Source organism: Bombus huntii, chromosome 5, assembly GCF_024542735.1.
Source record: "Bombus huntii isolate Logan2020A chromosome 5, iyBomHunt1.1, whole genome shotgun sequence".
NCBI classification, from domain to species: Eukaryota; Metazoa; Arthropoda; class Insecta; order Hymenoptera; family Apidae; genus Bombus; species Bombus huntii.
Genome location: NC_066242.1, coordinates 6,726,272 through 6,740,558, shown reverse-complemented (window position 1 = coordinate 6,740,558; position 14,287 = coordinate 6,726,272). Strand labels below are relative to the sequence as shown.

At 31.9% G+C, this 14,287-nt stretch overlaps 1 protein-coding gene across 1 annotated transcript; it reads right to left on the bottom strand.

Moving 5' to 3' along the window:
• Positions 1 to 1,818: 1,818 nt before the first annotated feature.
• LOC126865390 (cartilage oligomeric matrix protein) lies at positions 1,819 to 13,426 on the bottom strand. Its single transcript, XM_050617829.1, has 17 exons — positions 13,239 to 13,426; positions 12,503 to 12,672; positions 12,187 to 12,404; positions 10,799 to 10,972; positions 10,484 to 10,704; positions 8,813 to 9,398; positions 8,318 to 8,403; positions 8,177 to 8,240; positions 6,988 to 7,201; positions 6,655 to 6,783; positions 6,201 to 6,477; positions 5,968 to 6,075; positions 5,470 to 5,842; positions 4,276 to 4,629; positions 3,979 to 4,206; positions 3,038 to 3,547; positions 1,819 to 2,193 (listed from the first exon to the last, which is right to left on the bottom strand). The coding sequence occupies exons 3-17, from the start codon at positions 12,263 to 12,265 to the stop codon at positions 2,117 to 2,119; spliced, it is 3,480 nt and encodes a 1,159-aa protein (XP_050473786.1). The 5' UTR covers positions 12,266 to 12,404; positions 12,503 to 12,672; positions 13,239 to 13,426; the 3' UTR covers positions 1,819 to 2,116.
• Between the last annotated feature and the right edge of the window lie 861 nt (positions 13,427 to 14,287).

The window sequence follows — 14,287 nt, the reverse complement described above, 5'->3', positions numbered from 1 at the left end:
TTACGATCTCTAGACTTCGACTATTTATATGTAACAACAGGATTTTCCGTTCCCGTGCAGAATGTTAACGTAACACATTGACATACATAGGAAAAGTAATAAGCAAAATGGTTATTTAAGCCAGACAGTTTCTTTTTTCAAGTATTTATGTTATTTCAAGAAAAGTATTATATATATATACATATATATATATATATATACTTTTGTACAAGTATATTTACAACTTTTGTAAATGAATAAGAAGCGATAAGAAGTTATCTCTCTCGTCCTTCGATTTACGCGGTTAGACGCTATATTGGTATTATCCTTTTATGGTATTTATTTATGTTAAAAAATCCTTGTTTGTGATCGTACGTATCGTATCATCCTGACCATTCTTTGGTTAATTTTTAATAAAAAAGAAAAGATTGATTACCTTGGACATCCTGCGCAACATATCTGAAATAAATATTTTTATACGTATACACCAGTTTCTTCTCTTACATACTTTTATTTCTTGCACTAATGAATTACAAAAAGTTTACATTAATAGATTTACGCTTCTCTCAGCCATAATAGAATTATTTGTTGAATAAATTTATGGCGTATATCGAAGGAAGGAGTGTGTAATGAAATTTTATTCGTGATAGAAAAAATAATAAATTATTATGTTTTTTAATTTTTAATGGGCCTAAGTATCGTGTACATTTATGTGTTATTTATTTCGATATTTATCGTATTTCTTTTTGGTACCTCGCAATATACAATACATTATTAATAAACTATATACGCACCTATTCTCTTCATTCAAGCAACGCGTAGAAATATTTCGAAAATTTTTCTCTCTGTCACGTACAAATGTTCTTCCTAAATTTCGCAACGATTAGTTCATCTTGTACTGTAGACATTTTCTTATACGAACGTGTATATATATAGTTTTTTTTAATACCTATCGTAAAGAGCCTCGTTATTCCGTGACATTGTAAGTAGACACTCTTTAGTAAAGAAAAAAAAGAACACACACACACACAGACACATACACATACACACAAATATGAAAACGTTTTAAACGCGTATATTATCAAAGCGAGAAATTTTTTCTAGGCACTTTGATCGACTTTGTCAATCACTTAAAAAAGAGGGAACGATTTAGATGTGCGCTTTTTGAACTGTAACGACCAATGTAAATCGATTGTAAAACGTGTAATTTAGCTATGGAAACTTTTGAAATATTAAAACTACTATTCGAAAGAAAGGAAAAATCTGTAAAAATTTAAATTAGTCATATTAAAATAAGAGCACTTATGAGATCCAACTATCTAATCTCTTAAACATCAGAGTTTACATCATTAATTTATTTTATTAGTTACTTTGTATATTAAACCACATCTCGTATATCCTATATCCACAATAATCTGTAATTCTTTATCACCTGTTTCTTCGAGATTAAATGAAATTGATGAGAGCAGTCACGGCATAAGTCATTTCTAAATACGATTCAATTTACAATGAAAATTAACTTACGCTGTTCCTCATATTTAATTTTGAATTCACGATACTCGTAAGGATTATCAAGAGTACAAAGCTTTAATTTGTCCATTTCTCATAAAAGCAACTTCCGTATCCTTGCACACATCGGTATAGTAAAACATAATGTAATAAATTTAATATATTTGATTGAAATCGTTCGGAAAGCGCACAATCATATTTTAATATATCCTTGTTAATTAGAGAATTAAGCGTTCGTTGCACACATTCCGTAAAAATATAATCTATTTTTAAGATTTCCCTCGTCCTTAGCTGCTGGAAGAAGGTTCATTGAAGGTATTTGTCATGCTGTATCTTTAATTACGTATATTCTTAAATGTTACAAAACTTCGAATTTCATAAAAAAAAGAAATAAAAGAGAGAAAAAGAATCACGAAATTTTCCAATGAATTTTGCCCATATTGAATAAAGCTCGTAAATATAGATACATATACATACACTTAAGAATATTTTTTAGTTCTCATCGCGGGAAACGAACCAAATTCATGATATTCGGCTTAAATAGACAAAATTTTCCTAAAATGATGGAATACATTTCAAGAAGTTATTAAAGTGAGTCGTAATAGATAAGTCTGGTAGAAGGTCTGATTTAGTTGTTCATCTCTACATTTACTTCTTTCTTCAAGTTCGCCGGCAACTCGTTCCATACCAATTTCGGGACAGTCTCTGAAAAATATCATAAAAATTCAGAAATTTTACGAAGATTTTGTCTTTTTAAAGGCATTTAAAGTAAGAGTATTTCTGTTAGAGTTTATTGTTCAGTGATAAGGTTGGACTACAGGTTCATATTTTGTATACTTTTTAATTTATAACACAATAAATTATTATATAAGGAATGTTAAATTATAATATAAAAATCATTAATTAGGATTATTGTTAAATTATTAGCAAATTTGAAGGAAAAGATGCAAAAAATGCATATGCTAAAGGAAAAGTTCACGTGTGAATTGGTGTGGATTAAATCAATTATTGTATTATCGCGGATAAATTTGAAGTTTTATTAATATATTGGGTTCAAATTTTAGCTACCGTATTGCTGAAACGTTAAAATAGTGAGATTCTGTTTCGAGCTGTTTTACACCTAAATATAGTTTAAGTAAAAGTCTTGTGTTAAACTGTAAATAATTAAAAAATGTATATATTTTATATGTTGTATATGAATTTCTTCATTTATAATTGATGTTTTCGATCTATTATCAGTTTCCTTCATTAATTTGTAACTCTTAATTCTTAAATGTATGACATTTATATTATATAACAATTTTGTTATCTATATTGAACGACATTAATAAATATGTGTATACAGGGTGACACAAAACTTGTAGGCGATATTTACAGGGATACAATGAAAGTAGTTCATATATGAAAATATCGCCTGAGAAGCTTATTTTTAATTATAAATGATTTAATTTCTGCCCTAAAAATTGCGTAATATATTTTCAATGTATCCACCAACGCTTGCAACCAAATTCCAAGAGCAAACCTAGCACCGTTACAAATAAAATCTTACCTTTACACGTATATAACAAATTGGACCAAGTAATCTTTTCCTGGGAGAAACAGTAAACACCCAATCTGCCACCTTTCAATGTCGAGTCGTAAACATTTCCTGAGTCAGCTACTAGCTGTTTTCCTTGATAAAGTCGGAACCTAATTAGACCGATTTTAGGTCTATGTAACAAATGCCATCTATACGGTGTCCTTTCTTTCCACCCGATTTTCTTTGGGTCATGCCAAAGAATCTTCACCTGGTTGGGTACATCTTCATTATGCCAAAGGCTGTTTCTAAGAAATTCTCCGGGACCTGTATCTGAATTGACGAGTTTCAAAAAAACTCCGGGTTCTCCTACTGCTCTGAACGGATTCGGCATCCAATATGGTTGATGGCCTTTCTTCCAGCACACGACGTAGAATCTACGGTTGTCCTGGTAAGAAAAAACGAAACCAACGTAGTCGTCGTCTCCGTCGTCGTCGATGAAGAACGTGCCCTCGAAATCTACGCCGCTGAATATATCCGGACCTGTTGCAGATGAAGACATAAAGTCAAGGAAATAAACAGATTACAAAATTTCAAATTTCTCCTTTAGTATGATTAGTAAATTAAATGATATTAGTCTGCTAAATTCTGTTTCAGAGAAACAAAATTTCATATTCGTCAACCTGATGTTCATTACATAGTGACTACACGAAGTATTTGTAAATACTAAATACATATTTTTATCTTATAATGAGACGTTTTTTATGAGATTTTATATCTCACTTTTATAGTATCAAATTTTTGTAACCAAAGGTATTAGTAAATGATATGAAATTTAATATACTTGGATCTAATTAATTAATATTATGTAAATGCTGTAGTAAATGTAACTGTGTACAAATACCTTTTGCAGCTACTATAATAAATAAATAAATTGATTAATAGATATAAATTAATACAAATTACTACATTACCAATAGCAAGCCCGGGATCACTATTATAAAGCTGCTGAATTTCAGCCCCTTCGTGGTGTATTACCCAAACAGGATCTACTTGAGCAGTACCAATAGGATCTAAAGCAACCGTAGTATATTTTCTGAAATCTGTTGCCCAAATCAAACTATTGTTAGGACAATTGTCTAATAAGTTCTTCACAGTGTCGTTATCATTGTCGTTCCAGCAAGCATCACCACTATTCTCATCTAAATATGTATAATATTTTTTTAAATTTTTATATGATAATCTTTACGATTCGATGATTCTTTACTTACGATGCGTGCGACGTTGATCCGGATTGTAAACGTAAGGACAATTGTCAATCGAATTGGGCACACCATCATTATCCATATCATCATCGCATTCATCTCCTATACCATCGTGGTCAATATCATTTTGTCCTGAATTCATGACATCAGGACAATTGTCTCTATCGTCTTGCACACCATCTCTATCTTTATCGTTGTCGTTGTCGCAAGCATCACCTACCCCATCTTCATCCTGGTCCAATTGGTCCTCATTGTATATATTAGGACAATTGTCGCAGGCGTCGCCAATTCCATCCATATCGCGGTCATTTTGATCTGGATTCTTCGTTTTTGGACAATTGTCGTTCTCATTCAAGATAGCTATGAGATTATAAATGTTATTGATCATAAAAGATATTCTATTAAAAATGTTTTAAAAAGTATTTAATATAAAACATTTGTAGATAGCCGCCTAGTGCTACATAACAAATTTGAAGAAAACATTTGCTAACGGCCTAGGTAGCTTAATCGGGAAAGCACCCGTTCGGTAAGCGGAAGATCCGGGTTCGAATCCCGGTCCAGTAAACCTGATTGGATGAACATTTTTTCTCTCTAAAATCTCAGGAAAAGTATAAGCCCTTTGATGCCCAGTAGTGTAAATTAATAATCAGTAATAATTATTTATTTTAATTGATCGATATTTATTGTATAGATCAATGTTATATGGTAATTATCGATAGTTAATCATGCATTGTGGGTAATCGAAGGTCGTCACAAATTGTCAGGCTGGCGCCGGCTTGTAAAAGATGTGGACGTATATATACTTTATACTTATGTAAGTATAAGGATTTGAGAGAAAAAGGATTCGCCGATGGACTCTCTGGGTAGCTTAATTGGAAAAGCACCCGTCCGGCAAAACAAATTTGGGTACGAATCCCGCTTCAGTTAAATCCGATTGGCCGAATATTTTTCTCCCTACATATCTAATTCTTTGAAAAAAATGTTGAAGAAAGGTTTAAAAAATGTTTCGATTTTACCACGTAAATATTTTAGAAGACATTCTATTTTATACAAAAACATTCTTAGAAATGAGGAATACTCTTACCAATATCGATTGGGTATTTTGAAATTAATCTATCGATTAATTAAATTTATCTAAATTTATAATTTTGTCTACCATCTATTACTGAACCTAAAATAAATTTCTCTTTAAAATCTCACCATCGTTATCAATGTCGTCGTCACAGGCGTCACCGATGCCATCATCGTCAGTGTCGTCCTGCTTTAGATTTTTTACTAGAGGACAATTATCGCAGGCATCGCCGATAGAATCATGATCACTGTCTTCCTGGCTAGGGTTTGGAACTAAAGGACAGTTGTCCGAAGGATTCAAGATGCCATCGTTATCAGCGTCTGGATCACAGGCATCACCCAAACCATCTCTATCCGCATCCTCTTGTCCAGTATTTGGTATAAATGGACAGTTGTCCATACGACAACGTGAATCATGACAACGGAGGTTCCTATCAGGAATTCCATCGCTGTCTCTGTCCGAACCACACATCAGTCCATCCCCTGCCCATCCAACGCGACACTAGAAATTGTATTTTTTGATGTAAATTGTGAATTTGATGTATAATTTGATTGTTTTGTCTGGAATACATATATATATATATATATAGACTTAAAAGAGTAGTTGTGTTGGATTTGTTTTCTTACTCTGCATGTGTATTCATTGGTATTGGTACAAATACAATCGGCGTTTACATCGCCAAATGTTTGGTTTCCCACGTAACCTGTCCTACAAGTACCACATCTATACGAGCCCTGAAGTGTTAATAAGAATTGTTAAGTTGGAAATATAATTAAAAATATAATAAAGAAGCAACTTCAATATTTAAATTGTATTTATTGAATTTAGTCGAATTGTTACGAATTTTTGCAAAAACTACCTCCGTATTAATGCATGTCATATATGGATCGCATCCTCCATTGTTATTTTCGCATTCATTTATGTCTTGGCAAATTTGCTTGCGAACCATTGCGATTTCCAAACCGACTCCTTCGACTATAGGTCCAGCAAATCCTGGTGGACAAGATTCGCATTTGAATCCTGGATGAAGATTGATACATCGTACTCCTGGATGACAAGGTTGAGCTAGCTCGCATTCATTTATATCAACACACGTAGATCCATTACCCATGAACCCGCTTGGACAAGAACCGCATCTAAAAATCATTATAGTTCAGTCAAAAACCTTGGAATAGTCGTCCTTCGCAATTTTTTTACACTTTATAATAAATAATTGTAATTTACGCTTAACACTTTAAGTTCAATTAAATTACAATTAATTCTATTTAAATTATAGAAATTTATGGATTGACTTGACATTTTCATTTCATTACTTGAAATACGGCGGATGAAGAATTGGATCACATTTCACATCCGGATAGCAAGAATGAGGCTCACAACCACCCTTAAATCGTTCGCAGCGTTTACCATCACCTACGTAACCGTTGGGACAATTTCCACACCTGAAAAATTGTTATTCAATTCATTACAACTCATATCCTTTCCGATATCCTATGCGCGCTGTCTAAATGTTTCTCCCTAAGTAACATAAGGATCAAGGATGGGTACACCTACATATCATACTTCGAAAAGTGAAATTTCTGCATACGGTCGTAATTCAATCGCCGGGAACTGTATCGTAATTAATTAAATGATTCTACTCGTACCTGTATCCATCCGCGCGGTCGTAGCAACGGACCCCGTAAAAGCAAGGGTTGTGCGCGCAACTAATTTTCACGCAACGATATCCATCACCGGTGTATTGTGGCGGGCACGCTCCGCACTGTGGCCCGCGTGGTGTGTTAATGCAGTCAGCGCCCGGGAAGCAGGGCGATTTGTAATCGCAACTAGGAGGAGGAGCCGCCGTGGTCATCGGTGAAACTGTGGAATTACTAGGATCAGGAACTTGTCAGGGTATCGCTATTCCAAGAAGAAACCTCGACCGTATTGCGACTCAACAGATTTCCGCCTGTGCTTGGAATCCACTTTAATGCTACAATTACTAATGGTTAATCTACATTTATCTCTATTAAACTAGTCAGAATCACAGATTTTTGAAAATGTCTATAACCCAAGGCAAAATAGCTCTCTTTGTTCTTTTTTTCCATAGAGGAAAAATATATTATGGAATATTCTTCGTGCATATATCTAATTAACAGCTTTTAGTATTTCGTATATATATTATAAATGCCAGAAATATTTTAGAATATCATTTCATGTTCCATTTGTAGTTTCGATTTAAGCATCATATTATTATACATTTGAGCAATTTTTTTGAAAAGTTTTTTGAACAATTTTTCATAAATTAGTTATTTTGTTTTTGACAACTTTGATTTAGTTCCTGTATTAGTTTCTGGTGTCTTCGCGACAATTTAATAGTTTCCCAGTTCATACAGTATTTTCTATTCCTGCAATTTCTTTTCAGGCTATAATCACGTTGCCAATATCATTTTCCTCGATTTAGATATTAGTCGTTTCGGTTAAGACGTCGCTTTTCGATCTAATCGCGTTGCTTTCCGATCATACGAACTAATCCAGTGATTCGAGGATCTTTATTCCTAATCATTCTCTTAAAAAAGTAAGAATATGAGTCACAACATTATTCCATTTTGCCAGAAATGTACATTTATTGCAATGTAAGGCCGTATTATACATTTATTTAGATGCTCTTTCGTTGTTTATAATATTAACAACTATTTGCACACTTGTGAAAATCGTTACTAAAAAAATTGTCTCGAAAGATGGGAAAAGATTGAGAAAAATTAAGTTAAAAAATATTATCGAAGAACAAATAGAAAATTAAAAGCAGTTAACAATAAAGATATCTTTCGTGTATGTAATTCGTTCAATACCCACCAGGAGGTACACGACATGCTGCGCAATTTTCAATTAGTTGTCGAAGATGTCGCATTTCCAGTTTCTAAAAGGAAAACCATATTAATCAGAGAACTGTTCATTAAATATTCTTGAATAATTATGGCCGACGTTATTACTCACGTTTAATTCTATTTCTCTCCAGACCTTCCTAGTAGCTTCAATCAACTCGTTTAATGTCCTCACGATTTGAAAATCCATTAAACAAACTGCAAAATCACATTTTCTTAAGATTTTGAAATCATCAGAAATAAAAAATAATGCTCGATGTTAGATAACATACTATCTACACATTTTATTTCCTAAACTTCCATTATGATAGTTAATATCTTAAACAATTAGAACAGTTAAGATATTAAAATTTATCAATAAACTGCAGTTTTTTTGTGCAAATTCGTGTTTTCCAGAATACAATTAAGAAAAGAGATCCCAGATAGAAAATTGTTTTAATTACCAGATATTATAGAAAGCACTATACTATGGTTATTTTAAACATTTCTTCGTGTTATCTGCGTGTTATGTACAATTTTGCACGTCCAAATTTCCTACAAGTGCATAAAGATCCGCAGTCTATTTATTAATTCATTTTTCGCATGATTCACTTCAATTACAGCTTACCCTTTTCGTTCAGACTCTGAATCCCTATGTCCCCTCTTCGCGGAAATCTCTTATGATACAAGTTGGACTGACTCAATGGATCCAATTCACCAAAATTATTCCATTCCATGGGATTCTCGTAAAAGGGTCCGTCAAAGTATTCAGATCGTGTTTTCTGACGCGAACGTTTCACATGACTCGAAACATCTTCTTGATTAGTTTCAACCTCACTTACAGAATGATATTTCTTAGGACGTTCAACAGGACGATGATCGTGTTTCGATTGAGATGATTGTTTAAAATCTGAATCGCCGAAATCTTCAAGTGAACTTGCATCCTCGGGCGTATCTGAAGTTTCAGTTGTGGAGTTTTCATTGTTTCCTAATTTTCTACGAGGTGGATTAATCTCGTGTGAAAATTCGTCGGAATTATTATCAGAATTGTCGTTGGTTGATGTAGGAATTGATTCGTCAGACTCAACAGACTCTTTGTACTCATCCGATAACGTGCCTAGACCGGCCAGATAGTTGGGACAATTTTCTTGTTTCAGAGCGTCGCTGACGGATAATAAGGGATACACCTTTACGTGACTCCTCCTTTCTCTAAACTAAAGACACAACTTTTCTAAGTTAAATTCTTTAGATTGAAAGTTCTATAATTGTTAAAAATAATAAATATACAGCAATAAAATTACATTTTTCACAATACAACTAGTTGAGTTTTGGAATTCTTTTTCTATTGATGTAATACTGCATGTATGTATATTATGGATGTTTCACATTTAGATTAAATATATATCTGAATATATCAAATCTTTTAGTTATATATATTGAGGTAGAAAAATTAGCTATCATCATTATATAGGAAAATGACACTCAGTTTAATGCGTTTTTCAGTTATAATACAAAGAGTAACAACGAAGTATTACAAGTAGTAAATAGTGCTACTTCCTTTACAAGATTATTTCTAAACAACGTAAAGTCACTTAAAAGAAGAAACACTAAGGCGATTTGTATATTAACTAGCTTTTTCATGAATATTTAAATAACGAAAAGACAAGAGCGAGAAGAAAAGAAGGCTCGTTTTCCCTCTCTTTTCAGCTCATAAATTACGATCATCGTGGTTCTTTTTGTATGCATATCTCGAGTGCAAGAAAGCAGACCGTGAATATTCAATAATGATGAAGTCTAAGCGAATCGAAATCAATTCACTATGCTTAAATGTGTTACGCGAGTTAACAGCTACACGTAATAAATGCGAGCAGCCTTGGACTGGCTTGCCATATTTGGAATAGCATCATCCTACGATATCTAACGTCACCGGTTCTCTGGTAACAAACGTGAAATTCTTCAATGATAGATGAAAGAACGCGTGTTTTGGTTGTTTGTCCTTTGACAAAACAGAAACAAAAAGAAATTGTAAACAAAAGAAAAAGGAAAGAACAAAATTACTTTGACCCAATTGAATTTGTTCACTCCACACCATTATAGATGTCCGTATGTCACGGGATAACAGAACAATAAAGTAATTATTAAAACATCCGAAGAAGTAATTAACGTGAAGTGTTTAATATTTAGCTTAATATTAGTATTTTTTCTAATATTGTTACTAATATTCGTAACTCAAGTATTTAGGCTTAGAAGACTTCAAACACCTATTATTATTTTTAATTCTTTGATAATAAAAACTCACCACTTCTACAAGAGAATCATCTTCATTTTCTGCTACCTTACGGAAACTTTCCTTCAAGTGTAGCATGCCTTGATAAATGCAATCAACGTAAATGTCTATTTCGGGGTCAGGTTTATTCTGATGCACGAAGACGATTATTTTCTTCCATGGAGCATTCACGTTCTGAATTTCCAGGCGCTCTGTAGTTCGATGACCATTTCGGTTAGTCTTCTCATAGATGACTAAAATAAAGTTAAAATGAATTAGTAAGAAATATATAGTAATATTTTTTATTTATAAGAATCAAATAATTTGTATTTGGAATATTCTTCTTACTTCGATTAGTTTGTCTGTCGAACTTAAATATCATTTTTGTCTTCGATTTCTCGTATTTTACAGCTAGAAGAATATCAATCGCTGCTTCTGATTGTTTCTTTTTTGATTTGGCGTTCAAAGCAACAATCACAAAATCATTGTAGTCCCATGTTTCTCGAAGATTTGTCGTCAACCCTGTAAGCATTTGTAACAAGGAAAAATATTAATTAATTTCATTTTGAGAAACTTATTTTAAAGATAAGAAGATATGCAACAATGCATATTATATGAAACAAAATATATGAAATGTTCAAAGTACATACTGGTTAGGTATAATATTCAAAGGATGAAATAAATCTTTACCTACTTAATTGTGCTTATAAAGATATGAATTTGATAAATATCCGCAGCCTAATTATAAAATATTTCTTTTGTCTATTGTTTATCTCAAAATAGTAGAAAAAATGTCGTTAGTAAATTTGTGTCAAAAAAAGTTGTTTTCCTAAAGATAGATGAATTACTTCCACAATTGGCGAGCATGAAAATAGTTATTTCAAGTTGAACTGTTATAAAAACCATTTGTCGTTCCTTGCGTGCCGTTACCGGGTTTCTTGTCAAGTTGTATGGGGACTGGTTTGCAACACCGTAAACACCTTATGGGAACGTTCTACCTCTACTGTTTTACTATGACACAGTTTACTTTGCTTCCAAGACTATAGGAGGAAAATAATAGTTTTAAAAAACGTAAGGAAAGGTAGAGAAAAATTAATTAGAATTGATAATCAAGAATCTAGGTTGTAGATATATAATTCAAGATCAATATTCTAATTAGTTTTTAACTCGCAGTTTATTTTACTTTTAGCATTATAAGATAGGAAACATTAATCCATATTTGAAATCTTCTAGATTCTATATTATACTTGTAGATATCCAAAGATTTGTTATACTATATTTGTACTAATTAACAAGTTTAGTTGTGACCAGAAAATTATTTTTCTCTATACTTTTGTCAAGCTTGATATTAAATATTTTATACCTATATTGGAAACATTAGATTTATCTGTCATCCAAAATTCTTAATGCTTAAAAATTACAAAATTTTCCAATCTTCATATATCCTCAAAATGTTATTATATTTACAAAATTAAGCAACTAGGATTAAACAATTTTGGAACTAAAGTCTTGTATTTTTAATTTATAAGCTAAAAGCTATTAAACTATATTGAACTCAAGAATCTGGATCTGTTTTTAATTACGAAAGCCACATTCATAGAGTTGATAGATCTTCTATATCATTGCCATTGATCTTCCACTTTTATTTTTAAATTGTTTACTAACGTTCACAAATAAAAATAATTACGTAATAAATTTAATAAACGAAAAACATGAAAATAATCGTTCCATCTTACCTTTATCCAATTTCACGTGACAATCACCGACGTAAACAACGAATAGTATCGCGAAGATCAACGACGCGATAATATGCATTTTAAATCACTGTCTTCGGAATTTAATCGATTATTTTTCCACGAGATCAATTAGCCAATTTTATTTTTTTTTTTTTTTTTTTGCGTCGTATTTACGGTTTATTCCTACTGCGAGTTGATTAAGGTTAAGACGTACTGATCTAGAATAAATAAATCGTGATGAATAAAATCGCGGGACGTTGGCAGGACGTTCATCGACTGAGACATGGAAAAGCCTACCGACGACTTTATAACTCACCCACGGAAATTTCCGAGTACAGAGTCGTTGTCCGTGGCATATAGAACGAAAGGAATTGATACATCTACGAATAATTACTTTATAAACACCTCTTCTTTCCTTATCCATAACCACGCCCAATATTTAATCTAATGATTCTGGTTAAAAGTCATTTAATATCTTCGTTATCCCTAAAACATAAAAAGGACCATTAAATAAAATATTTATAAAACTATGTACACTAAATTAATAATTACTAGAATGATATTTCGAAATTCAAAACTAATAAATTACCATATAATTATTAAATATTGCAATTTAATATTTCATGACGTAAAATGTATTGTATTAAGAGCCTTTACGGCGATTAGAATGTTCCTTATATTCTCTTTTAATCGAAGCACAATGTGTGACTTAATTTATTCTTATAAGTTGCTCTGAGTTTTTTAAATATAGGTATACTATACCATAAATTATACCGAAAAATGTTTCACATAAAAGTTGAATAGCTTCAACGGGAGCATATTTTAATGCTAGATTAGTTTCTCTATAGGTAGATGTATAAAGGTGTTGTGAAGATCACCCTTGTTTTTTTTAATGGAATTATATATTTTTTAATACATTAATCGATGCAACTTGAGATTTTCTATAAAAACTTATTAATCTACTTATGTCGAAAAACTATTAGTTTAGTAGATATTTTTACGTTTATTTTGTAAAACTTATTGTATGAAACAGAAGGAAAATAAATACAAACCTAATGCCTTGCGTCTTTCATTTAATTAAATCAGCTAATTTATTTACGTTCCAAACGCTCAGTAGCTTCTGGTAACTTAAGACTTTTTTTAATTGAAGGAATGTTCATTGAGAATTATTATATCCAGTAGCCTTTTCTTTCGTCCGGAGGCTTGAACAAATATTGATGTATTTATTAGGCTCTGTATTAATCGAAAAGCTTGGAGGTTTTGAGAAAATTCCAACTAGGCAGAATCACGAAGAAAATAATGAAGGCCGATTTTTACAACTTTTTTATCTGAGCCTGTAATGAAAATTTAAACAATACGTTTTGTAGATTTATTGTCAGTTATAATATGTACGTGCTGAAAATTTGATCGATGAAATTTTTATGAACCTGTAATGAAAATTTAAACAATACGTTTTGTAGATTTATGCCAGTTATATATGTACGTGTTGGACATTTTGTCCATGCAATTTTTATGAGCCTGTAATGAAAATTTGGACAATGCAAAAATTTCATTGATCAAATTGTCAGCATGTATATATTATAACTGATATAAATCTATAAAACGAATTGTTTAAATTTTCATTAGAGGCTCAGATAAAAAAGTTGTAGAAACCAACCTTCACTATTTTTCTCGCAATTCTGACCAATTGCAATTGTATCAGCAATTTTTTTACACATTATCTAGTTATTAATTTGTCTAGCTTCTCAAACAATGTCAAGTCGTTTGATCCGATTTTAAAAGGGTTATTGTGTTTTAAAGAGTATCCGAATGACGACCACTGTTAACGTATATTACAGTGTGCACGGTTATTACAGTCTTGCATGTAAAATAACACTGTTCATTTTTATCTTTTTCCCCAGGAAAATGAAAATTTAGTGAAATTAAAAAATAAATTAAGTCAAAAGGAAATTATTGACAGCTTCAGTGCATGATGAAAGATCTAAAAGTGAGCAAGGTTATATCATTCTCTATGAGGGTATGCTGATTACACTTTACAAAACAAGATTTTATCCCATCAAACAGGTGTATATGCAATATATACAATCATAAACAGAATTGG

Coding starts and splice junctions, on each gene's coding strand:
- LOC126865390 (XM_050617829.1), bottom strand. CDS start 12,265: ATGCATATTATCGCGTCGTTGATCTTCGCGATACTATTCGTTGTTTAC. Junction 9,399..10,483: donor ATGATTCTCTTGTAGAAGTG/GTGAGTTTTTAT, acceptor TTGTGTCTTTAG/TTTAGAGAAAGGAGGAGTCA. Junction 4,630..5,469: donor CGACGACATTGATAACGATG/GTGAGATTTTAA, acceptor ATAATCTCATAG/CTATCTTGAATGAGAACGAC.